Consider the following 27,768-nt stretch of genomic DNA (forward strand, 5'->3'; position numbering starts at 1 on the left):
CACAATGAAGTGGTTGTTTTCATTCTCGCGCTTTTCAATTTGGTCATTTCATTGTCAATCACACCACATTTCCTTATTTTGTTTTTATAGCTAGCTAAACCTCCCACTTGTATGACAATTGTTTATAGTTCCGTTATATTGACAAAATTGGGTGAGCAACCCGCACAGACATAATAGGTAAATGTGACAATAATTGGGATCCAGCATCCAAAACTGTGTTTACATAAATTACAACTGACTAAAAAATCCAAGCAAACATGCAAATAAATCTAGCAAAAACGCCAACAAAAAAGGTGTTGTAGTTGATAGTTTTTTTTTAACAAATTAGAGGATGAAGGGTATCCAGTTTTAACTATTTTATTTCTGGGCAAATATCCCTTGATAGACTGTATTTCTTAGTTTTGCAAGGTTTAAAAATTATTTGTTACAAACATTTCCCTGCTAAAGCATATAAATACTAGAGTTCTAACCGTTTGAATGGCCTTTCAAATAGCAACCATCCATTTCAGTGTTTGTTTGACTATCTTTTGAATTTGATAGCAGCCTTACGCCTAGATATTAGGAGTTTGTCTCATCAGAAATCTTTCACAGGTTGCATGAACTTTTTTGAAGTCGGGCTTTGATTCATATCGCGTGAAGTTGTGTGCAGTTTATATATTCATGATATTGTTTATCGTTGTGTGTTCTAATAAATTCTAGGATAATGCCTGAACTGGGCAAAACACGGCAGAGTACTATCGAAATGGATGAAAAGTTTCAGGTTGTCAATACAAATGCGAATTAATAAACATCACGTTCAGATGACAATCCTGTGACGTTTATCTTCAAAAACAAAAATTCTCCTCGAAACTAGTTTTTATTTAAAAATATATATGTTATCCTCAAACAGAGGAAGTCCCAAACAATGTTTTGTGTGTATTAATGTAATGTGTTAGGCAAAGTACGTTCCTGTATCGCTCACCTGGCATTTTTGAATGAAAATAATATAATGCAACAATGACATTTGTGTTATATGAAAACTATTCCTGCAAAAATCCTGACCTTACTGATCATTTATACCCGCAACAATTTTCCCTAGGAACAAAATCGTCAAAACTGAATATCCTTCGTCCTCTTCCATGAATCATGAAGATATATGAAAATGTGAATTAGCATGGGGGTGATGCACACATTTGAGGAAACGCTTACCCTGTCAACGCACCTGGTCTGGCTCTTTTTGGAGATCATGCGATTCCCTCAGCTTTTGTTTTTTGTTTTGATTTGTATCTTTTTAATTGATTTATGTAATTTGAACATCGGTCAAATATTGGTACCTCGAATCTATTTGTAGAAAAGTGTTTTTGATCACTGATTTTGCTTATTCAGTCATAGTTTCATTCGTCGACCAGTGATTTACATAATAAATTCAGTCTTTTGAAAATTTGTATGAAGGAGGACATCTGTCAATAGTACCTTTATCAATTAACTGAAACGATAGAAATGAATCAGTTAGTAATATACAAACCAGTTATGTTATCTCTCTGACCGTCTAACGCTACAATGCTACAATCTTTTTTGGTACTTTTCTGTCAATGTCCAGTCACTTGTAGGGGCCATTTAAGGAATTGTCTGGTGGATGTTTATAGCTTATAGTTCATTCATGTGGACAAAATCCTTGAAATATTTGGTAATTTTTGTTAAGATATTCGAATTTAAAGTTTACAAAATGTCGGGTTACTTCATTGCAGATTTTGTTCCTATCATTTTAACAAGATTCATTCAGATCATAAGTGATCTTGCATAATTTCGGCTAACATCTATATGACCTCGCTGTCAACAATGAAAGCTCGATTTTCAGCTCCAAAGACTTCAAATAGACAATAAATATATATTGGCATTATGCACCTGCTCAATTTATAACAATTTTCAAGATACGGGACAGTACATGCATTTTACCCTTCTGTTTGGGTTTAGGCAAAGTCGGCAAAGATGATTGGTTAGCGGGATCATCGAAACTAATTCCCTAAAGAGGATTACGGCAACCTTTTTGCTAATTTTGCCTGAAGTAGTGTACTAGTGAGTTTATTATTGTAAAAGTTACCAGACGACGATGAACGCCAAGAGTCAAGTGTCATACTAGCCCCTTGGGCAAGGTGAGCTTAAATATAAAAATCAACTATCAATAGTTTCATTCATGTTTACTAGAACTGAAACGATATTTACGAGAAGCATATAAGTAAAGATAACACACAAAAGGATAATATTATTTACCCAAATTATTGGACAATACAACAAACTACACCAATAATCAACTCTTCTGAAAATCGGTTTATCCTGCTTATGAGTTCGACCCAAGATTTCTTTGACTTTGGTTTCTTTTTAGTGTCGTCTTTTTTAAAAACAATTTCTGGAATGCATTTATTGTTGATGTCAATAATGGTCTCGTCCATCCTCTGTTTGGAATAAAATCTTCACATTTTTATTTCAAAATATCTTATCGGTCATTTATTTACATGTAGTAATGGTCTTTAAATTTTTTACTGTCCAAGGGTTTGACAAGACATGTTTATCAATCCGTATGGTTTGTGTCCTAACTACTGGTGATGACTATGTTTCAAATTTTAACATCAATGACTCGAAGGGTTCTACTAGTGGAACAACAATCTTTAACCTTTTCTGAACATTTATGTTGTACACCGGTTTTTGTTTGTTGAGCAATCTGTAGTTTCTAAATTGGTGAATATTGGTTTTTTTGTTATTTTTTTAGTTCACATGACCCAATGGGCCAGAGTTATCACTTGGCGACCGTCGTCGTCCGTCGTCCGTTTACTTTTACAAAAAATCATTTCCTCTGAAACTACTGGGCCAATTAGAAGTACACTTAGCCATAGATATCCTTGGGGATTTAAGTTTACACAATGAGTACAATACTTAGACCTGCCAACTAACATGGTCGTCAAGGCTAAACGAACGAAAGGAAAACGTAAGTTTTGTCTATTTTCTTGAACTAGTTATAGAGGAAATTTTTAATAACCCGTGCTAAGCGGAGAAGCAGCAAATACTAATTTAAAAGTCTTTTATTTGACCCGGTCGGGAATCGAACCAACGACATACTGCACTCCTGCACACGAGGCGAGCACGCTACCATGAGAACACCGAGGAGGTTAAGTACCCATTGAAATGGTATTGAGCGACAGGACATCGTCTTTATATCTGAAAATGAAATTAAAGAACTTTAAATGATTCTCTTTCTTTCAGATCTTTAGAAGGTTTTGTGTGAATTCTGCTTCATATGAGTATAAAACACATCGGTCAGTAGGGGTTCACGATTAGTACTCATTGGAATGAAAGCTGCTTGTTTGAACATCAATCAGTAAAAACTCATCACATATGTTTTTGATCAAACGTCTAGCATTTTGATGATATCGTCCGGTATATTTGTTATTGACACTGCATGTGTTTCTTCATAAAATAACTTTTCATGACCTAAAACAAGGAATTTGTATCTAAGATCCCATTTTTGGTAGAAAAGGTAATGTTTTTAAAATCAAATAGTGTAGTCTTGTAGTCCCATCAGACATTGGGAACAGTACTTTATTGACTAATGAAATCAATAGTTTTGATATTACTGCAAAATTGTTATGTTTTTGCGTGAAGATTTTACAGTAGTTCTTTAGAAGTTTCGAGAATCAACATATAATTGACACCACTGGTTGAATATACCCAATCAAAATATTTTGGAAGGCCATATTTTACTGTAAAAAGAATGGTATTAACAACTTAAGAAAGATGTTGATTCGAAAATTTAGATAGCCCTGCTATATATCTTTCCTTCTAAGGATTGTGGGGAAGTTTGGGTATCCAGTATAAAGATAATTTCCTCTTATATGTTAGTAACAAAGGAGAGAAGGACGAATTTGGGACTTTTTAAAATTACCTGTTTTGTAAATATTGTAGGTGTATCTGTGGGATTCCCATGTTTGATTGGAACTCATAGTTCTTAAGTTAGGCAATCAAAATAATGATGTTTGCCTTCGTCTGCTTAAACAAGAACATGATCAGATTTTACCCTCACCGATAAAAAAAAAAATCAACGCAGCAGAATGAAAGATATAATTTTAATTAGAATGCAGTATAAGATAAGATAAGATAAGATATTTTATTTCCAATTATGGGCCCCAAAGGGCATAAACATTACAACATCAATAATTTTTTCATAATACAATACAAACAATGAGATAAAAAAAAAAAAAGTTAAACGAGAACTATTTAAGTTCTTAAAGAATACGTAGATAAAGAATCTATAGTATGTTGTTTTTTTTAATACTAATGCATTTTATTGCAAGTGTGGTTGATATAGATAACAAACAAGCAGCCCAAAAAGAAAAAAAGAAAAATAGATATCCACATATGTATAGTACACAAAAAGTTGGATCAATTAAATATATAATAATTAGCCAAAAAGAAAGTAGAAATTAAACATGTCCATGACTCATCCTGTGTCAGCAGCAAATAGGAAAGCATTATGGTTTCCTAAAGGCAGCTGACACCAGGGGGCGATACCTTATGGGCCATAGGCATGTAAAATGTGTGTAAATGTCTCTTTCCTACCATTTAATCGCCATTTATCTTATTTTTTTCTTCTTTTTTATCAATATTACTATTTGAATCACTCCATTTAATGTGTTAGTGTTTGATTATGTTGTTTGCTTATCCGTTCATTCGTCTAAAGACAACAAGACTAGAAGCAAGCTATCAAATAGATTAAAATATAACCACTAGAGTAAATGAAATGAAATACACAAACCAACCAGGGCGCAAGTGTATATTAATCTTCATATTGGTTGTCTTTGTGGGGAAACAAATGTTGTTTAGCTTTTAATCTTTTTACTCTTGTTATCATGATGTCCTCTATTTTCTAATTATACTTTTGATTGTTTCTTCGTTATTTTTTGTTTTTTGTTTTTTTTTGGAAAGTATAATAAAAGGGAATATGTTTGTGTGTGTGTGTGTGTGTGTGTGTGTGTGTGTGTTTGTATGTATGTGTGGTAGTTTATCAACTAATTTTTTGTTTGTATGTATTGTTTTGTGGACTTGTTTGTCTTTTCGTCGTCTTTCGTTTTTTACCTTGGCGTTGTCAGTGTCTCTTTGATGGTTTTTTGAATGTCTCCTTAGTAACTTCTGCAACTTTTTATCATTATCCATTAGTGTTGCTCATTCAGACAATTATGTCAAATTATGCAGAACTTCATATGAAAAACAGTCGATTCTAATTGACTATTGATTGGATTCGCAGACTGTGTTAAATCAATCCCTAAGCAAAAATTATTAATGTTTACCTTTTTTTTATTGCAAGTACATTGCATCAACCTATCTCTTTATTAAAATATTGTTTGCCTCAGAAATCCAAATGTATTTGCGTACTGTAAAATAAATATAGATTTCATGAAAGTTGATCAAAACGATAATTAAAACTCGTCAATAGTTGTTAAAGAGCCGATACAGTTTATTGGTTATTTCCATTACCATTGTAACTTTTGAAATGTCATTAACTTACAATAAGTCTTTTAAAAGGCATTGTACATTAAAAGGATGGTGAATTAATACCAGGTAAAGATAAACGAAAGATAACGGCATTAATATTGCATGTGTCTTACTGTTAACAAATGATTTATATCGAAAGAAATATCATTAAATGCAAAAATGTCAGACAAATCTGACAAGCCAGAACAACTGACATTTGCTAATATTTGGGATGATTATATAGAATCAACAGGATTTCATGCAGTTAATAAAATAAATTTTGGACGGAAGCATCCACTTGCAAGAACGTAAGTTAGTTAGAATACATCCTTCAGTGGATGGCGCCTTCATACAACTGCTAGGTGGTTATAAAAATTTAGGTTGGAAGCTTATTCATCATACAAATGACGTCATACCATTTTTTTGGTAACAGTTGTGGTATGAGATCACGGGTTTTTACTCTTGAAAACTAAAAGCCATAGAAAAGAAATACATTTTCATTTTGTTTGCTGCTTAGTAACAATATACCTCCGCTCTCGATTTTAGCCTATTGCTTGCTGAACTTTGGTGTATTTTACTCATATCATATATTTCTTTTCTATTAATTGCAAACAATTGATACTCGTTGATAAAACTTTGTTTGAAGAAAATGTTTTACTTTAATCTCATGATGAACTCTCATTGGTGTATTTAGCTTTATTGTAAGATTATGTAGTAGTAGATACTAACAGTTCATTACTTAGCCCTACCGATCAGGCATTGAATAAATATTGTTTTATAACCTAATTGCCTGGACTCCATTTCAGTCAATCTAAAATGTTTTGTAAATCATCAAGGAGCTAATTTTACTCTGTTTCGGTCTTAACTGACAGATAACTAATGTTATCAATCTTGGAAATTCATTGTGAAAAGAAGAATTTTCAGAGTTCAGTATTTGATATCTAGTCTTTTCCTACTACCCATGTAATCCATTTATATATTTGAAGGTATATATATGTTACCATGTTACATTAATCGTTTGTAATCAGTCAGACTTTAACTTCAATTTCTCTATTGAGTTGGCACTGCCAACTGCCAACTGTTTCAATTCGAGCGCAACTGATGAGTCATAAATGGTAAAATAGTAAATAGAAAAGAGCGTCTGTTTTACTAAATTATAAGCATTTTCTGTACATTTACTGTTTAAATTAGAACTACCCAAAATTGATAAATTGTAGGATATCATTATTCGTCACAATACATATTCTTAATGATATAATTTGGTATTACATCATTAAAATGAGGTTATACGAAGAGCTGATTTGAGCAATAAATACTATTGTCATGAACATTTTTAGCTAAATTAACATACAGCACAAGCTTCACTCAATAATGTCTGTCAACGAATGGATAATAAAACAACTTCTGTATACGAACATTTTTAACCGGATTTTCGAAGGAAAAATCGGTTATTGATTTGGGGATGTACGGCGGGCGGGCGGGCGACTGCCAAACAGTGTCCGTTCATTAACATGAAAACGTTTTGACGAAATCTTTTCAAATTTAGATATGTTGTTTCCTGTGACTAAATGAAGGTCAAGTTCAATTTTCAAGATTTTAGCTTTTCTCGTTGTTGAGTTGTAGACCTTTCAGTAGCGAAAAGTGATATTTATTATATGATTTATTTTTATACGACCGCAAAAATTGAAAATTTTTTGGTCGTATATTGGTATGACGTTGGCGTCGTCGTCGTCGTCGTCGTCGTCGTCGACGTCGTCGTCGTCCGGCGTCGTCGTCCGGCGTCGTCTGGCGTCGTCCGAAGACACATTGGTTTTCGCACTCTAACTTTAGTTTAAGTGAATGGATCTCCATGAAATTTTACCATAAGGTTCAATACCATGAAAGGAAGGTTGGGATTGATTTTGGGGGTTATGGTACCAACAGTTAAGGAATTAGGGGCCAAAAAGGGGCCAACAATAAGCATTTTTGTAACTTCCAGACAATAACTTGTGTGTAAGTGTATGGATCTCTCTGACATTGTACCACAAGGTTCCATATCACAAAGGGAAGGCTGTAATTGATTTTGGGGGTAATTGCCTCAAAATGTTAGGAATTAGGGGCCAAAAAAGGGGCAAAAAACAAGCATTTTTCTAGTTTCATGACAATAACTTGTGTGTAAATGTTTGGATATTTCTGAAATTGTACTACAAGGTTCCATATCACAAAGGGAAAGCTGGAATTGAGTTTGGGGGTAATTGCCTGAAATGTTTAGGAATTGGGGGCCAAAAAGGGGCCAAAAATAAGCATTTTTCTAGTTTCCAGACAATAACTTGTGTTCAAGTGTATGGATCTCTCTGAAATTGTACTGCAAGGTACCATACCACAAAGGGAAGGCTGAGATTGAGTTTGGGGGTGATGAATCATAAGGGGGTTCAAAAAATTTTGGGGGGGGATTTTTTTTTTCTTTTTTTTTTTCTTTTTTTTTTCTTTTTTTCCTTTTTTTTTTCTTTTAAAATTTTCCATTTTAAGTTGGTTATTTCTGATTTATATTTAAAAGCAAATAATAATGATATGGTAGGAGATACACACCAAACAGGATGTGTAAATTATTATATAATAAGTATTGTGCAATAGCAAGAAATTTTCAATTGCACAGTATTGCACAATAGCAAGAAATCTTCAATTGCACAGTATTGCGCAATAGCAAGAAATCTTCAATTGCACAGTATTGCGCAATAGCAAGAAATATCCAATAGCACAATATTGCGCAATAGCAAGAAATTGTCAATTGTACAGTATTGCGCAATAGCAAGAAATAATCAATTGCACAGTATTGTGCAAAAGAAGATACTTCATATAAATTGCTTATTTCTTGATCAATTTCAATGGGGTTTTATTCTTGAATTCTTGGGGTTCTTTAATATGCTGAATCTAACCGTGTATTAAGTTTTTGGATTTTGGGCCCCGTTTTTAAATTGGTCCACATTGAGGTCCAAAGGGTCCAAAATTTAACTTTGTTTGATTTCATCAAAAATTGAATTATTGGGGTTCTTTGATATGCCGAATCTAACCGTGTATTTAGATTCTTAATTTTTGGTTCTGTTTTCAAATTGGTCTACATAAAGGTCCAAAGGGTCCAAAATTAAACTTAGTTTGATTTCAACAAAAATTGAATATATGGGGTTCTTTGATATGCTGAATCTAACCATGTATTTAGATTTTTGATTATGGGCCCAGTTTTCAAGTTGGTCCAAATCGGGGTCAAAAATTAAACTTTGTTTGATTTCAACAAAAATTGAATATATGGGGTTCTTTGATATGCTGAATCTAACGCGTTAACCATGTATTTAGATTTTTGATTATGGGCCCAGTTTTCAAGTTGGTCCAAATCGGGGTCCAAAATTAAACTTTGTTTGATTTCAACAAAAATTGAATATATGGGGTTCTTTGATATGCTGAATCTAACCATGTATTTAGATTTTTGATTGTTGGGCCCCGTTATCAACTTTGTCCACATTGAGATCAAAAGGGTCCAAAATTAAACTTTGTTTGATTTCATCAAAAATTGAATATATGGGGTTCTTTGATATGCTGAATCTAACCATGTATTTAGATTTTTGATTATGGGCCCAGTTTTCTAGTTGGTCCAAATCGGGGTCCAAAATTAAACTTTGTTTGATTTCAACAAAAATTGAATATATGGGGTTCTTTGATATGCTGAATCTAACCATGTATTTAGATTTTTGATTATGGGCCCAGTTTTCAAGTTGGTCCAAATCGGGGTCCAAAATTAAACTTTGTTTGATTTCAACAAAAATTGAATATATGGGGTTCTGTAATATGCTGAATCTAACCGTGTATAAAGTTTTTGGATTTTGGGCCCCGTTTTTAAATTGGTCCACATTGAAGTCCAAAGGGTCCAAAATTTAACTTTGTTTGATTTCATCAAAAATTGAATTATTGGGGTTCTTTGATATGCCGAATCTAACCGTGTATTTAGATTCTTAATTTTTGGTTCCGTTTTCAAATTGGTCTACATAAAGGTCCAAAGGGTCCAAAATTAAACTTAAGTTTGATTTTAACAAAAATGAATTTTTAGGGTTCTTTGATATGCTGAATCTAAACATGTATTTAGATTTTTGATTATGGGCCCAGTTTTCAAGTTGGTCCAAATCGGGGTCCAAAATTAAACTTTGTTTGATTTCAACAAAAATTGAATATATTGGGTTCTTTGATATGCTGAATCTAACCATGTATTTAGATTTTTGATTTTTGGGCCCTGTTATCATTTTTGTCCACATTGAGATCAAAAGGGTCCAAAATTAAACTTTGTTTGATTTCATCAAAAATTGAATTCTTGGGGTTCTTTGATATGCTGAATCTAACCATGTATTTAGATTTTGGATATTGGACCATAATAGGTGAATGTCCAATTTAAAATTTTTAAGTTCTTAGACCACATTCATTCTGTGTCAGAAACCTATGCTGTGTCAAATATTTAATCACAATCCAAATTCAGAGCTGTATCAAGCTTGAATGTTGTGTCCATACTTGCCCCAACTGTTCAGGGTTCGACCTCTGCGGTCGTATCAAGCTGCGCCCTGCGGAGCATTTTATTATTTTGAGTTATTATCATTTGAACAGAAATGGTGTAATTAATAAGTATATGGATAGATAGTCTATCAATGATTGTATCTTTTCAATTGATTTTAGTCAGGAGTTGTCAAAAATTTCTTTATGACTATTTTTTTTAAGTCATGTGTGTTTTGAAGGTAGATGTCACAGTTGTTATGTGGTATTTTATTTTTGTTGTGTGTGTTAATGTTTAATTTTTACTTGATCCTGTTTGTGGGTCCAGATTTGCAAATATCATTTTCATTAGATAATAATCTATCTTTATTAAAGGATATATTTCATTACATTACATTGTGTAGATAAAGTTGTTGACATTGATAGATAAGTTGCAGATATTAGTTTGTGACAAATGAAAGAAAAAATATTGGGAACTATTAATTATATATATAAAGTTTGATTACACTAAGTGTTTTTAAGATAACAAAGCATGTGGTAATTATCAATCACAAACTTATAATTGGATTGACAGATTTATTTGAAAATTTTGTGTTTCCTAAGTGTTGTTGATGATAAGCTCTGTAGGACAGTATAAATATAGTTTAAAATTTACTGTTCATTATTAGACATTTTGAAGATAATTACAGATAAGTTATATAGATTTTTAAAAGACATTGTATTAATGATAAATGATATTTTAGAAAAACTTTTTTTTTTCTTTGGTAAATTGTTTGAAGAATTTTGTGGTAGGTTTGTTTGTTATTCTGTATAAACTAATTTTCTGAATGCTATATATATGTTTTTTTTACTTGATCATGTTTGGGGGTCCAGATTTGCAAATATCATTTTCATGCAGGAAAATCCGGTTTGCTGTCACTCTGACAGCCTCTTGTTTTATTATCAATCATTTTCATTAGTCAGAAGCGCTTTTCTGGATTTACCTTCATCAGGAAAGCTTTTATGTAAAATATTAGCAGGGCCAAACTCAAACCTTCTCCGGTACTCATATCAAGATGAAATATGGCCTTGTTTATACTTTAGTAATTAGTATTAACTATTAACTATAATGTTCAGACATTATCATCTTGAAAATCAACGCATACACTGAATGATCATTGTTCAGGGATTATAGAAAAAAAGAGGATGCAATTTATTCTGATCGGAAATACATAGCAACTAATTGCTGCACACGTACGATACAAAAAGCAAATTAACATAAACTTTGGAATACATTTGCAACTCCCCGTTAACGAATGCATAGATTTCATTTTAGTGGAAAATAAAAGAAAAATCTTTAATATGTTCTTTCATAGTTCTTGTTCTTTTTTACTTATCTTTCATATTTTTTGGGGAGGGGGTTATAGATGCATCAAAGGGGACTTTCTTTAAAATTATAATAAATTAATGCATTACACTTAGTTACTTTCTCATTATACTCAATATTGTATATCATAGAACTAGGTTTTAGGATCGACCAATGGAGATTAATAACCTCCTTAGAAATGGGAGACACTCTAACCCTAATTTTACAATTCGTTGACTTTCGTGAAGTTTCCCTTCCATGCAAGTTCTCTGATCTTACAGAATCATCAAACCTACAAATATATAAAAGGTAACCCGTATGTAATGTGTTTATGATTTCTATTACATCCAACTCTATTCTCTCATTTTTTTTAACCAAATCATATAATAAAGTTATTTGATGGATTTAAATATATATCAACTTACATCTAGATATGATTATGATTTATTATTGTTATTAACAGCATACATCCAATGTCATTTAATTTCCATAATAATAAGATTTTTAGATTGATTCTATTTTTGTTTCCTTTCTGGTACTACTCTTTCTTATCATTAAGCTAAAACCCGTTCCATATTGCTTCTGCTTCATCTATATTAGCTCCCAGTACATCCCATTTGGCGAATCTGTCCAAATTATATGATTATTTCTGCAGTAGTATCTTGTTAATGAAAATAATACATTATTAGTTTCGTGCGTCCAAAACGCTTTTCTAGATTAACTTTCATCAGGAAAGCTCAAACTTTAACATTTGAAAGCTAGTTATGTATAAATATGTAAAAACGTTAGGAGTTTATAACCAAAAGAGACCTAAACCGGATACCTTAGTTCAACTTTTCCTGAGGTAGGTGGAACCTTTAGTTTCTTTATACCAAAGCACTGGCTACTGAGCTGGTGTTACCTTCGGGGAATAAGCAGCAGTGAAATCGACTCAGTGCTGGGAAATGAAATAACACTCTATCAATTTCGTTTGTCCGAAGATCTTTTCTGGTTTAACCTTGAACAAAAACGCTCAAACTTAACATTTGAAATCCAGTAATGTTTACATAGGTAATTAAACGTAAATAGCAGTTTGATTAAAAAGTACCTTTAAAAAATTGCCAAATACATCTAATGTCAACTTTACCTGAAAGATTTGAAACTTTTATTTCTTAACAATTTCCCAATTAATCAACGGACAATTTCAGAAAGATACGTTATAAAACATGTCAGTACCGAAGCACTGACTACTGAGCAGATGATACCACCGAAAACTACAGTACGCCAGGCAGATGTTTCGACCCAGTTTGTAAATGAAATAACCCTTTGTATCAATTTCGTGCTTCCAACGCGCTGTTCTGGATCTATCTTCATCAGGAGCGCTTAAACTCTAACATTTAAAAGCAAGGGATGTATGAATTCGTGGAAACGTTAGCATTATAATAAAAGGAAATAAAAAGAATGGTCAAAAACAACTAAGGTCAACTTGACCTGAGGGAGTTAAAAACTTATCTTACTTTACGATAGAATCGCCATGTATACTTTCGTCTTCGTCAGAAAATTACCATTTAAGAGTAGTAGTAGCAGAACACGAATACGCTTTCTCTAAATCTGATAGAAGTAGCAGACCACGAATACGCCTTTTCTAAATCTAATAGAAATAGCAGTCAAGGCATACGCTTTTTCTAAATCCAATAGAAACAGCAGACAGGGAATACGCTTTCTCAAAATCTAATTAAAAATGCAGACAAGATAAACGCTTTCTCTAAATCTAATAGAAGTAGCAGACAATGATTATACCTTCTCTCAATCTAATAGGAGTAGCAGACCAGAAATATGCTTTCTTTAAATCTAATAAAAAAAACACAGACAAGGAATACGCTTTCTCTTAATCTAATAGTAATAGCAGAAAAGGATTACGCTTTCTCTAAATCTAATAGTAATAGCAGAAAAGGATTACGCTTTCTCTAAATCTAATAGAGATAACAGACAGGAATACGCCTTCACTAATGAATACGCTTTTTCTAAATCTAATAGAAGTAGCAGACAAGGAATACTCTTTTTCGAAATCTAATAGAAATAGTAGACAAGGAATATGCTTTCTCTAAATCTAATAGAATTAGCAGACTAGCATACGCTTTCTCGAAATCTAATAGAAATAGCGGATAAGGAATACGCCTTCTCCTAATCTAATAGAAGCAGCAAACAAGGAATACGCTTTCTCTTAATCAAATAGAAATAGCAGACAAGGAATACACTTTATCGCATTCTAATGGATGTAGCAGACAAGGAATACACTTTCTCGAAATCAAATAGAAGTAGCAGACAAAGAATACGCCTTCTCTAAATCTAATAGAAATAGCAGACAAGGAATAAGCTTTTTCTAAAACCTATAGAAGAAGTAAACAAGGAATACGCCTTCTCTAAATCTAATAGAAGTAGCAGACAAGGAATACGCTTTCACGTAATCTAATAGAAATAGCAGACAAGGAATACGCTTTCTCGAAATCTAATAGAAGTTGCAGACAAGTAATACGCTTTTTTTTTAAATCTACTAAAAATAGCAGACAAGGAATACGCATTCTCTAAATCTGATAAAAGCTGACCATGAATGTTTTCTTTCTCCTTTCTAGAAATTAAATCAAAAACAGAACTGGAATTTTGTTTTTCAACTTGCCGAGGAAAAGTTAACCATATATTGGTCTGTATATGCTTTTTTGTGCTCTCAAACGTTGCATACTTTACTAAAAATTTATGTCTTGTTCGTTTCTGGCAAAGGCTACTCCAGAAACTTGAACCTTTTCAAAATAAATTTAATCTGGTTGAATATTTGCGTCTTCATAATACCAATTCCAGTCAATGCACATCTTAATAATAAAAATCATAGAATTTTACTGAAGTGAAGAATGATTTTACAAAATTTGAAATCCGAGATTTAATATCAGGAAAATTGAGGTTCGAAAGATCCAAAGTACTAATTTAAAAGAAAGTTATTTCAAAATGTCAAGGACAATTAAATTTCTGTTCACAAATTAATGTTTTATGCCGTTTAGATTTAATGGTATTGGTAGTTTTATACCCATCCAGAGCACCTGACTTCACCCCGGTTTTTTGGTGGGGGTTCATGTTGAGTTTTGTATATTGTTGTTTATCTTTTGGTCATTTTTTGTTTTTTGCCATTGCATTGTCAGTTCGTTTTCAACTTGTGAGTTTGATTATCCCTTTGATATCTTTCACCTCTCCTTTATAATAATATTTTGTCTTTGAAGATTTCAAAATCCGCTTTCTTCATCAGAAGATGTTAAAATTTGAAAAGAAGTGTGAGAATAACAGATAACACTGTTCATGCTAACTTCAGTACATACACTAGGCCCATTAATTTAATCTGTCAATTAGAAAAGCGACACACAAAAACGGGTCAGTCTCCTCATTTAGTATTCTAGATAGGAATACAGTTGGAATAATTGTGTTTTGCAAAACTGGAACTTGAAATACTTTTTATAGCACTTATAGGCTAACAGGTTAAGTCTTATGGTGAAAATCGTTTGGAGTAGTTATAAAAACCATTTTTTATGAACCAAATAACAAAACAAAAAAAAAACCAAAAAAAAAAAAACCAAATAGAATAAGATAAAATCAAATCAAATAGATAATACAAAAATATTTGTTTCAGGACAATATTCTGTTATAAAATATTCTATTTTGTTATAGAGTTTTTTGGATTGTTTTGTGGTTGGCATCAGCTAGTTACTTGATATATATCGTAACCACCGAGTTATCATCATACTACCGGTATCCATCAATCACAACAGTGTCTGTGAGGTATGCCGATAAACTACAATTTCCCGCCATTACGGTCTGTAACCTTGCCACAAAGAACAGAAGCATATTTGGAGATGATAACCGCACAGAGCATTATTACCTTCGAATAACTCCTCAACCTGCAGCAGCAACACCTATAAATTGGAGTGATCCATTCTATTCCACAGAAGGCTTTTTTAATAAACGGACAATTGAAGATCTTTACTATGAATCTAAACAACTATCTCAGTTTATAGAGTTCCATGAATTTGATTTGAAAAGTAATTATTTAAATTACTCACCAGTTGCAACAGACCTTGGACTTTGCGTGAGATTTAATGGTGATATCCCTGTTACTACTGCCATGTATGGAGGACTTTATAATCTACATGTGTATATAGATCTTCTTCTTGATGACGATTACTATCCTGAAAGCTATGTTTCATCTGGATTAAAGGTAAAATAAAATATACAGCCGTCGAATAAACATTTCCTTTTTTGTTTTTACTAATTTTTAGAAATAAAAAGCCATTAAAAGGTCAACATACTTTTCAACACTAGATAAGTTTGTATTAAATATTTCAAGCTCCAAAATTCATTATGATTCTAGAAAAAAAAACCATGTAGTCTATTACTTAAACATAAATTACCAAAGGTCAGCCGTCAAGACCAAATTCCTTAATTGGTTAAATACATTAAAAGTGCATTAGCTGTCAAATTCATGTTCACCGATTTAACTAAAATTTTTATTTTTGATGTATAACATACTAACACGTATATCCAAAATACAAATAGTCTAAAATAAACAATTAACAATGCATGGACTCGATAATATATATCAGCATTTCGTGTGCATTTTAGTCTATACGCCAACTTATTAACCATTGAGATGACCTCCGAAGACTGCCGACGGTCATATAACCCGAAATAAACATTAATATCAATATAAATATATAGCGACCACGTGCAATTGGATTTTTCTAGGTCAGTTTGATTTCATGTTATAGATTAACAATATGTTAATCATCATTTTTACCTGTATAAGAATGATTTTTTTTTATCGAATCAGTTAACGAAATTGTTCACCCCTTTTTCACTTTCAATGTTGACATTCTTTTCCTTTTAATAGCCGAACACGACTATTACATTGGAAACCAATCTCCAGCTAAGGGGTTATATTGAAGTTCAAATGAATACGGATTCACATGAAGTCGAATTATTCACTTGCAAGTAAATAATACATCAGCGATGTTTATAAGCTTATTTTGACCGGTTTTGGCCAAACTAAGTGCTTGTGACGAAATATTATTTAAAAATTCCGCTTTGATTAATACTTGAAACAAAAAGAATCGTATTTTAAGTGTTTGTCTAACTCGTAGCTTATGCCCCTTTAAAATGTATTCTAATATGACGACCTATAATACATCGTCAACCAGTATAATCACAGTATATCTACTTTTAGCGCAAACACATTAATACACAAAATTGGCTGTTCCGCGTTGTTTTGCTTGTTTCTACACAGTTTTGATTTAAAAGAAAAACTGACATGGTTAGAAAATACAAACAATTACACCAATACTAACACAATTGAATTCTATATCAATATACTTGTAATGGTTAGAAAATACATAAATTAACACCATTACAAACTTAATCCCAATTTTATATTCTATTTTTAGAAATTTACCTGTGACTTCACTTTTTGTGGCGTTGATACATTCGGGTGACGCACAGTTCATAATTCGATTGTGGTGTACATGGGAGGTGTCCGTTGTTATTCTGTGGTTAACATGTTGTAATGTACTATTATATTATTTATTTATGCATTTCTCTGTCCTGAGTGTTCTTGCGTTTATTTGTACTGTATTCCTGTCACGTAATGTTGTCATTTTAGCGGTATTTTTAACATTGCCATATAAGCGAGAGGTTTGGATAGCCATAAAACCAGGTTCAATCCACCATTTTTTCTTAAAATGTCCTGTACCAAGTCAGGAATTTGGCACTTGTTATCAAATAGTCCTTTTCTATGTATGTTGGCGTTTGTTTTTGTAGCAGTTCAGTGTTTCTTTTATTCCGTTGTTTTCCTCTTAAAGTTGATGTGTTTCTCTCGGTTTTGGTTTGTGACCCAGATTTGTTTTCGCTTAATCGATTGATGGCTATTGAACAGCGGTATACTACTGTTGCCTTTATTTATATGTTGCTTTCCAGGCGTATGGATTATTTTCATATCGTATAAACTTAGAATCTGAAGCCATCTGGCTATTTGTCTCTCTGGCTCCTTGAAATTAAGAAGCCAGGTTACGGACAATAGACTGTTTACCATACAAGTAATGTTTGAAATGTTTTGTAAAATGAACTACTGCGAGTAGTTCCTTTCGGGTCACACATTATATGCTTTATTGTATTGTTAAAGTGCGACTCCCGAAACCAATTGGTTTTTATGCCCCCGCCGTAGCGGAGGGGACATTCAGTTTTACCCTTGTCCGTCTGTACGTCCGTCCGTCCGTCCGTCCGTACGTCCCAAAGTTTGTTTCCGTTCTATAACTTTAGTTTGCCTCAACCAAATGTTACGAAACTTATACACAATGCTTATTACCATTAAATACAGATCGAGTTTGAATTTTGATGGCATCACTTTTACCGTTCTAGAGTTATGTCCCTTTACAAATGGAAAAATTGCTAAATTTTTCGTTTCTGTTCTCTAACTTCAGTTTGCCTCAACCAAATGTTATGAAACTTATACACAATGCTTATTACTACAATATACAGATCAAGTTTGAATTTTGGTGCTGTCACTGTTACTGTTCTAGAGTTATGCCTTTTACAAATAGAAAAATTGCAAAATTTTTCATTTTTTTTCTAAAAGTATCAATCAAGTAATTTTTAAATTGGAGTTATCTTGCTTTGTCCATGATTATAGTTGAATCAACTACAATCAATGCGTTATACAATGCAATGTTTAATTTTGCCTTCCACTGATAAATTATTTATATTGAATATAGCATCTTCTGCATGAAGAAGTAATTTGGTAGACTTTAATACAGTACTAGCTGTGTATGGATTCCTACACTTTTTCAAATGCTATATACAAAGGGAGGGAATTCAATTTCTTTTTAGTAATCTAAAGTGGAGGTTTAATCAGGTTTTTTCTGCAAACCAATATCCCTAAGCCAATAGCTTGTTTCAAAATTAGTTAAGACTTGTAAAAGCATTTTTTAGATGGAAAAAAATGCAAAATTTTTAGTTTCCGTTCTCTCACTTAAGTTTGACTTTACAAAATGTTATGAAACTTATACACAATGCATAACCACAAAACACAGATCAACTTGAATTTGGGTAGTGTTACTTTAACCATTATCGAGTTATGCCCCTTTATAAATCATAAAGTTCCCGTCATTAGTTGCCGTTCTATAACTTAAGTTTGCCCCAACCAAACATTATGAAACCTATACACAAAACTTATTACCACAAAACTCAGATCAAGTACAAATTTGGGTAGCATCACTTTTATCGTTCTTGAGTTATGTCCCTTAATAATGTTGTATGCAAGCGGGGGCATCATCTGTGTCCATGGGGACACATTCTCCATTTATTTTTCTTTCCCATCTATCTCTTGTGACAGCACTTCTCCAATAGCCTCATTACTTGCATCTGTATCAAGTATAAAGGTTTGAGTAAAGTCAGGGTGAGCCAATACTGGTGAGGAGTCTAGTCGTGATTTTAAACATTCAAATGCCTCTTGACACTATTCATTCCATTCATATTTTCTGTCCTTTTCTGTCAATCTATGCAAGGATTTTGCAATACCTGAAAAGTTTTGTATAAATTTTCTGTAATAGCCGAAAAACCCGAGGATTGATCGCAGTTCCTTAACATGTTTCGGTACAGGCCATGTCTCGATTATTTCCGTTTTCTCTGGATCAGTAGCGATCCCTGCTGGAGAGATAACATGTCCAAAATATATAACATGTTTTGAGAACAGTTCACACTTTTTCGCCTTCAGTTTTAGTCCACCTGCATAAAGTCGATCAAATACTTTTTGAAGGTTTGTTACCATGTCATCGAATGATCTCTCAAGAACTTTAATGTCATTGAGATATATGAGGCCAATGTCCCTTTGAACGTCAAGTAAAACAATCTCCATCAACCTTTCAAACGTTGCTGGAGCACCCTTTAATCCGAAAGGCATTACTTTAAACTTGTAGTCCAGATCTGGTTGCAAATGCTGTTTTCGGTTGATCATCTAATGTTGAATACCAGGTGAATCAAGAGAAGTGATCAAACGAGCCATCAATCCAGAGTAAAGGATACGCGTGATTAACTGTGACTGCATTCAATTTCCTATAATCTACACAAAAGCGCATTGTCCCGTCCTTCTTTCCTCCAAGAATAACTGGAGCTGACCAAGGACTCATTACGTCCAATAGGTCACAATCTAGTATGATGTTGTTCGTAAATAAAGGTGTCGATCCAATTTAGAGAACTTCTGAGAATATTAATGTCTATGTCTGAATGTTAACTTTAGTGTCTGTAGATATATATATATATAGTTGTCACGGAAATCTCTAGAACACTATAGAAGGGAAACTCCTAGAAAACTTTAGAACGGAATTCCGTCAACTTGCTCATCCACCTCTTTTGCTAGAGTATGTGGGAGTCTTCGTGGCGCTTGTTTTATCGGCGAAGCTGTGCCTGCATTTATTTTATGTTTTACTACACTCGTTTTACCCAAGTCTGAATCTGAAGCAGAAAACAGCGTTTCGTATTCTTTTAATAAATTTTCAACTACAGCATATTCTGTGGAATTCAAGTGTTGTTGTGAACTCCGATCTTAGATATGTCTTGTCATATTTATTCTGCTCGTTCATTTTTACTTCTTGCACAGGACTTACCTGAGCAATAGTATTTCCATGATATATGATTTGCGAATCTGCAGATGAATTCTTCAAACGAACTAAAACTTCTCCACCTGATTTAGCTAATGAACGTCCAACTAAACCTTTTTCACTTTGCACAGGACTTACCTGAGCAATAACAGTTCCAGGATATATGATCTGCTAATCTGCAGATGGATTCATCAAACGAACTAAAACTTTCCCACCTGATTTAGCTAATTAGCGTCCCACTAAACCTTTTTCACTTTTCAAAAAGTTATCTGCAGCTTAAACCATGAGGTCTGAATCATGAATAGCTTCATTGTTTGGAATACTCACATATCACTTTTAGCGGGCACTACCACTTTCTCTTTGGCAATAACTCTGAAACATCCGAACATTCCTTCATATTTCAACACAACATGAGTACCATCGATTTCAACCCTTTTCTTCTCAAGATTCATAAAATCAAGATCAATTGTGATATGAGCCACAAATGCCTCGACAACAACCGATTTTCCGTGTTGAAAAACAAGATGAAAATTACCTTTACATACAATCTTAAGTTTATCACCACTGGCAGTGAACACTTGGTGATTTGAACTCACCAAATCTGGTTGTCTTGCCCTAAGTATCATATTCTCTGAAATAATAGTTACCGTGGCTCCTGTATTTGCCAGCAAACTAACTGATAATCCATATAGGTCAGTGTCAACATAAATGCAAGCTTCATGAGCTGCTGTCGAGACACCTAAGTTACCATGCAAGCCATTTTTTTTTTTTGTTCTGTGTACTTCTTATCATGCGTGTTGTACCTCTACCTCTTCTATCATTGAAAGAATTATAATTACTTTGTAAGAATTGTCACTTTGTCTATCTGTGTTACCTGAAAATCCACTTCCATTACTATTATAACGACCTCCTCTTTGTCGAAATTCACCTCTGTTAAATCGTCCAGGTCCGTTATAATTTTGTGTTCTAGGTTCTTCTGTTTGACGACTATTTCTGTCTTTCTTTATCTCACGGATGTCATTTTGTAGTTCCTGCAGTTATCGTTCCATCTTTGACATTAACGGGGTTAATGCAGTGTGATTCAGAATTTTCATTTTTGTCAATATGAGTCTCCTTTTCATCAGTCTGTGATGTTTGTCTTAAGTAGGAACGGCCGTCTATATTTTGTTTTTTCCCCTTTTATACATGTCGAGTTCAACTGCTACTCCAATTGCATCATTTGAACCATGAGGCCTGGACTGTCTAATACGGATTCTAATTTCTGAGTCTACCAAAGCCTCAATAAAATATTGTTTTGCAAGTGTATCTCATACATCCTCTGGTACCGTTGGATAAGCTTGATTTATCAATCTTCTTATAAATTGTCTGATCTTCGGCAGGCTCTCTGATTCTTTTTGTCTCTTCTCCGTCAGCTGTAATGGGACTTAAAATCTATCCCTGATGAGGTACCATCATATGTTGAAGGTTTGACTTCACTGATGTGGAGTTGTTTTGTCTCTGGTTTTGAATACCTGTCTTCATAATGGGTTCAATACTTTTCTTAGTATCTGATGGACGAGATTTTGATCTTACAGTTACCCCTGATGGTAAATAATCTTTATTATCATCACTTAACTTTGGATCCAATCTGTCTTCCGTTGGTTCCTTAAATTGAACTTCCTTTGATTTGCAGTGATAAATTTTATCATCAAATGTAGCGCTCTTGGATGTTTCTAATTGCTCCAATTGCTCTTTTAATTTCCTAATATCCCAATCTATTAGGTCAGATCCTGTCGATTGTCGAGCAGTAGCATATCCGGACAGAAAGTCATGAGTTGAGCGACGCGATGGCAGTTTAGGTATAGAATGACTGGGATTTTCTGTTCCGCTCATTTTGCTAAAGAACTCATCTATTTCATCGCTATCCGGAAATAGTTTTGCCATTACGACTAGTCAAGAAATAACAACAACAGTGTTTCAGTTATTTTATTAACTTAAATATAACTGAGCGTATCCAGCTAACCATATTAAAAATTGATCCGTAAAGTTCTTTCGACTCCTCAGTAGCTTTCCCAGATCTTATTAGTTCTCTCAGATTTAACTAGTTGTCTCAGATCCCATCGCTGCCACCAAAACTTTGTAACGTGTCGGGGGTCCGTACCCTAGTTAATTTTCGAGATCTGAGACGTGTATATATAGTAATTTTTGTTTACAATGCTTTTTCAACTCTCTCGGCTCATTAAAGCTCCTCGAGCTTAAATAAATATTCAGTCCAACTGGCTTACTGACTCTATAGGTCAAATAAATAGCAAGTGACAATAAGCTCCGTAGCTCCTAGCTCAACAGACTCACTAGCGCTATAGCTCAACTGGCTCACAATATTTCTAACTCAAATAGTTAGCTCAACAGGCTCGCAATATTGTTGCTCTTTCCGTTATATCTGTATCTTAATTAAAGAAGCTCTCTTAGCTCAATGGCTAGTCTGCTTTTCTCGATGCAGTTCACTAACACCTTAAAATAATTCTTCTGCTATGTTCCAGTTATTGGAAAGACTTGAGCAGTCAATTCAATACTTGGAACAATATTAAAGCAGGTATTTATCTTATCACTTATACGTGTGATCTGATCGGAATACCGATCCTGACTGACTGCTGACGGTGGCTTATATACCCCTGGATGAGTGGATTGGAATATACCACTATGGGGCAATACCATAACCTGTACTGCCTAGTAACAAAGGTGTTTCAACTCTGGATGAGTCCACCTTTATTGGACTATGACATATAGAGCATATCATAGTAACAAGTGGTGTCAAGTAATTAAACGATAATATCTTATCTCAAGAAAGATATTATGGTACCCGAAGACCATAAAAACACCAATGTAATCACAAGCCGAGCATTCTTCCTACAAGTTAACTCAATTGCCAGTTTATAACATAGTCATAGATACCGGTATTCATAAGCACTTGAATTGGAATGTAGAAGATAATCCAAAATAATGTAAGTTATCCAAAGATTAACCTTACTGAAACTTTAATAGAATGTACCTAGTTAATATCATAACGTTTAAGCAAATTGTAACTCTATTTAATTCCAATGTTTCTTTGTTTTCAGTTCAAATAATTAAGGGGACAGAAACTAATGACTTCGTGTTTTATTATGCATAGTCGACCCAAACAAATTCGTCACAATATGTAAAAGTAGCCCTTCCTTGGCAAAAGTAGCGCTTTTGATGTCATTATAAATAAGAAAATATTGTATGAGTGCCAATGAGACAACTCTCCATCCAAGTCACAATGTATAAAAAGTTAACAATTATAGGTCAAAGTACGGCCTTCAACACGGAGCCTTGGCTCACACCGAACAGCAAGCTATAAAGGGCCCAAAAATGACTAGTGTAAAACAATTCAAACAGGAAAACCGACGGTCTAATCTATATAAAAAACGAGAAACGAGAAACACTTATGAACCACACCAACAAACGACAACCACTGAACAACAGGCTTCTGACTTAGGACAGGTGCATAAAAATGCAGCGGGTTTAAACGTTTTAACAGGCGCCATCCTTTACCCTAATCTGAGACAGTAATGTAACATTACAACATAAAAAGACACACTATAAAATATCAAAATGGTTTAACTCGATCAAAAAGACATTTAAACAAAAACAAGTAAACATACTAAAAATAAACGAATAAGTTTACTTAAACTTACCAACAAATTTGCAGAAATGAAACTTTTGGTGAAAGAGAATTATATTTAGACCATTTTGAGCTAACATTTATTTGTCCATCAGTTTGCATAAAAAAATGAGGATTAATGCGCTCCAGAGTATGCTTATTTAAAAACCAGGGGTTATTTTTAATAGTAGTTGCCTTCCGAGCGGTGGTATTTCAGTACAAGACTTTAACACTGGTTGAAAATTGGCATGTATAAAAGTGATACATGTACAATTCAGGATATACCTAGTTTCTATGAAGTTAAACTTAAGGTAAAATATTTAGAAAGCTGTGAAAATTGAAAAAACAAATGGTTGAATAGATAGGGATTTTGAATTGGCGGTCTGACAACTGTATAGGGCTCTCACGGTTGACAAAATTACCGTATTAGCCCAATGTGTCTATCATGTGACAGGCACATGGAATGTTCCGGGGTTAAACTAGTTTGTGCAATCTCAATCCTCCCGTGTTTTTTTTTCAAGCCTTTATTACTGAAATAATAAAGATACACAAAAAGTCAATGCAACAAAAGCACTTAACTCTATCGTACCGGCATATACAGAGATTAAAAAATAACACGTAGTTGCACAACACTAATAAACATGCATTACCGTTACTAAGAATTCTTGCAGATAGTGTAAGTATGCTATATGTATTAATCTGTTGGTACAAAATTAAACCATCCAACACTCTGAAATTAGGGAATGTACTTCAAAGTATAATTTCATCTGAAAGGAATTCAATAAAAAGAGTTATTTCACATCGATATCTTCATGGTTGTATTCAATATATTCGTAATAACATACACGGTACCAATTCAACTGCACCAGGTGCGCATTTCTACCATAATTATCTTTTCAGTGACACTCGATGCCAAAAGATTTGAAAAACCAAATCTTGTTCAAAAATTAAAGAGCTACAAGATAAAGAATTATCCTTTAAAGCTTTCTGTTTGTCTATAAGTAACAAGTGTTTTTACTTTTAATATTCGAATATTTATACAATTGTCCATTCACAAAAGCATGAACAACTGCATTTGAATGTTGAAAAAATATATATATGTAATCGTTTACATTTCGAGGTATAGCATATTGAATAACAGAAAATAAAAGTACAACGTAAAGAATACGCATAAATATCCCAACAAAATTTCAACACTTAAGTCTTCAATTTTTATTTCTCGAAAACCTGTCCTACGTTATGAAAATGGCTAAAAAATTTAGGCAGGCTTTACTTTTCTACCTATTTTAGCAACATTCATTGTTTTCTTACTTAGACAATGTGTGGTTCAATGTGTGGTTCAATGTGTGGTTACTACATATAAATGACGTTGTTCAGTCATTTAGTCTGGTTTTTTTTTTAATAAACATCAATTAGATATAAGCTTTAGTCTGCACAAATTTATTCTGCATATTACAAAAATGTGTGTCTATCCACGCTGTTAATGTTTATGCATTGCTAATTGAGTTCACTATTTTAGCAATACAATTCAGTAAAAGTGTATACCAATTAATGATATCTATATATCCCTATTATAAAAGATATTCGGTAATGAAAATATTGCGTTCATTGAAAACAGACACGCCATTGTAAATATGCGCAAATCGAACTAAAAAATATACAACCCATAAAAAGGAGCTTACGATCTATCTTTATCATAACTTGGTAAATAATTAAACAAAGGGTTGTTATCTGTCCTTGTTCAATTATATATCTTTGATCAAAGTTAACATATGATAATGTTCCTCGAGCCTGTTTGATTTAGTACCACGCTTAAATTTTACGGGAGATTTACTTTTTGAATTAAAACTATCCTTAACTTTTACGGGAACATATTTCATCATATATCTTACGAAGTCGTAAGCATTTTTATGAAAGCTTCTTTTAATAGCAGATTCTCGAAGTTAGTGACCTCTGAACAATCAGAAAACCTTTCTGGTTTGAAAATAGGGATGGAAGATACTCACAGGGATATTAAAAAAATCTGACAACGCCATTGCAAAAACAACGAAAAAACGACGAAAAGACAAACTTCAGTCTACAGAACACAGCATAGAAAACTAAAGGATGAGGATCACGAACCCCACCAATTATAATTCAAACCTGTCAGTGTGACTTACTTTAACATAAGAAAACACCTGTTCCTGTTTATATATTCGTCAGACCCACGAGACAAGTGACAAGATCTCAACCCTCTTTTTGGCATATCACTAAATTGGTGAAGTTTTAATACACTCTGTCCCTCAAATTTAACTTATCCGGTTTAAATATGTTACATATCTACCAACGAAAGTGCATCTCTGATTTACTACTTGAGCAGGTTGTTGTGCACGACCAAAACGACGCTGTACTTATGGTAAATGACGGTTTACTTGTCCCACCAGCATCTGAAGCCACAGTAGAAATTACTAGAAAGCAGGTTTGTAGACATCTAGATCAATAGCAAATCGAGTGAAGGAATGTTCCTCATCAAAAATTCTGAGGGTTATTAAAAGAACCGTGCTTCATAACATTAACAAATTCTAATAACTAAGCAAACTATCATGTACTTAGAAACCGACAACATAAGCTTATGTCGATCTGTCTCATTGTACAGTTCGATATAATTATAAAAAAATAAGCCAAATACCGCTTTTTCTTTTTATTTGAAAATTTTTAGTTGTGAAGATGTTGTAAATATCCACTGAATTTCATTTTGAACTTAAGAACGAAAATGAAATTCTAGTAATAAAAATAAGGCTTTAATTTGTAAGCGTCCGAAGCGCTTTTCTTGATATACTTTCACCAGGAACGCTCAAAGCCAAATATGTGAAAGCCAAGGAAGTATAAGTATCGAAACACGTGACGAGCTATAGGACCATATTAGACCTTAAAAAAACGAATCCATCTATGGTAAGTATATTTTATGAATGAGCAGGACGTTAACCTTTATTTGTAAAAATTAACTTTTTATATAATTTTCTTTTTATAGCTTACTAAAAACAATAAATTTCTATTTCAATGTCCATCAGAAAAATCTGTTACAAAAGATGCAACTAGTCAATGTTAATTTACAGAAAAAATTCAAATGAGCAATATATGTGAATAATTAATATTGCATGCACACGTATAAAAATTGCGGTTTTTATCCAACGCAATCATAGGTTTGAACGTTGTTTTCAATTTAGACTTATTTATATTTTTTCGTTTTGGCTTGTATTATATTTGCCTTCGGGTTTATATGATCCTTTCATCCTATTTCGACTCTTCAAAATTCAAGATTCTATCCTAAATTGAGGTAAATTATATGGCCTTCCAAATACCGTTTCGATTCCTAACATCACTGAAGAGACATTAATTGTCGAAATCCGGATATGGTGTACAAATTTTTGCACCTCATAATTGCGGTATACCATCTTTTCCGCAAGCTTATTGTTTTCTGTTTGGTATCAAATTAATAATAAAGATCCATTTTGTTACATCTTGTGATCCGTTTATTTGGCAATCGCCAATGGCAGTCAGCAGGGTTTAAGAACATCCGTTGTTCGACCTGTTAGTCAAATGCGTTTTGTGTAAATATACTTTTTCACTTTTTTGGTCTTTAGGAAAATGTTGTTTGTGCTGTATTTAGACTCCTCTACCAAGAAATTTGTTTTGCATGCACACGATTTTTTTCCAACGCAATCATAGGTTTGAACGTTGTTTTCAATTTAGACTTATTAATAATATTAAATAGATATACTTTGTCCAGCTTCAGTGTCCAATTTTCACGTTGAATTAGTCTCCGAAGTTTTTACAATCCACAGTGCAATACTGATCCAAAATTTAAATAAATCCATAATGAAAGTTTGAAATTTATCTCATTGTTTTCTACTATTATTTATTGTGCAGTATAAATACTTAGCACCACCATACAAAGCTTTTGAGAATGACATCTGTGAAGAGAGTGCATCCCATTATAGTGCATCTAAATGCAGACATGACTGTATACGAGATTCAATCATGCAGAAATGTGGCTGTGTTGATTTTATGTTCGAAAGTCGTAAGTAATGTAGAATACGTCCAAT

The 27,768-nt window shown here is 33.2% G+C and overlaps 1 protein-coding gene across 1 annotated transcript; it reads left to right on the top strand.

Annotated features, from left to right (window-relative positions):
* The first annotated feature begins 1,479 nt into the window (after positions 1–1,479).
* LOC127736910 (acid-sensing ion channel 1-like) lies at positions 1,480–27,751 on the top strand. The gene is made up of 4 exons (XM_052247475.1): positions 1,480–1,487; positions 15,047–15,593; positions 26,043–26,141; positions 27,593–27,751. Exons 1-4 carry the CDS (start codon positions 1,480–1,482, stop codon positions 27,749–27,751), a joined length of 813 nt encoding a protein of 270 aa, XP_052103435.1.
* The last annotated feature ends 17 nt before the right edge of the window (positions 27,752–27,768 follow it).

This window comes from Mytilus californianus, unplaced genomic scaffold, assembly GCF_021869535.1.
Source record: "Mytilus californianus isolate M0D057914Y unplaced genomic scaffold, xbMytCali1.0.p SCAF_4, whole genome shotgun sequence".
Taxonomy (NCBI): domain Eukaryota; kingdom Metazoa; phylum Mollusca; class Bivalvia; order Mytilida; family Mytilidae; genus Mytilus; species Mytilus californianus.

Coding starts and splice junctions, on each gene's coding strand:
- LOC127736910 (XM_052247475.1), top strand. Junction 15,594..26,042: donor ATGTTTCATCTGGATTAAAG/GTAAAATAAAAT, acceptor CTACTTGAGCAG/GTTGTTGTGCACGACCAAAA. Junction 26,142..27,592: donor TAGAAATTACTAGAAAGCAG/GTTTGTAGACAT, acceptor TTTATTGTGCAG/TATAAATACTTAGCACCACC.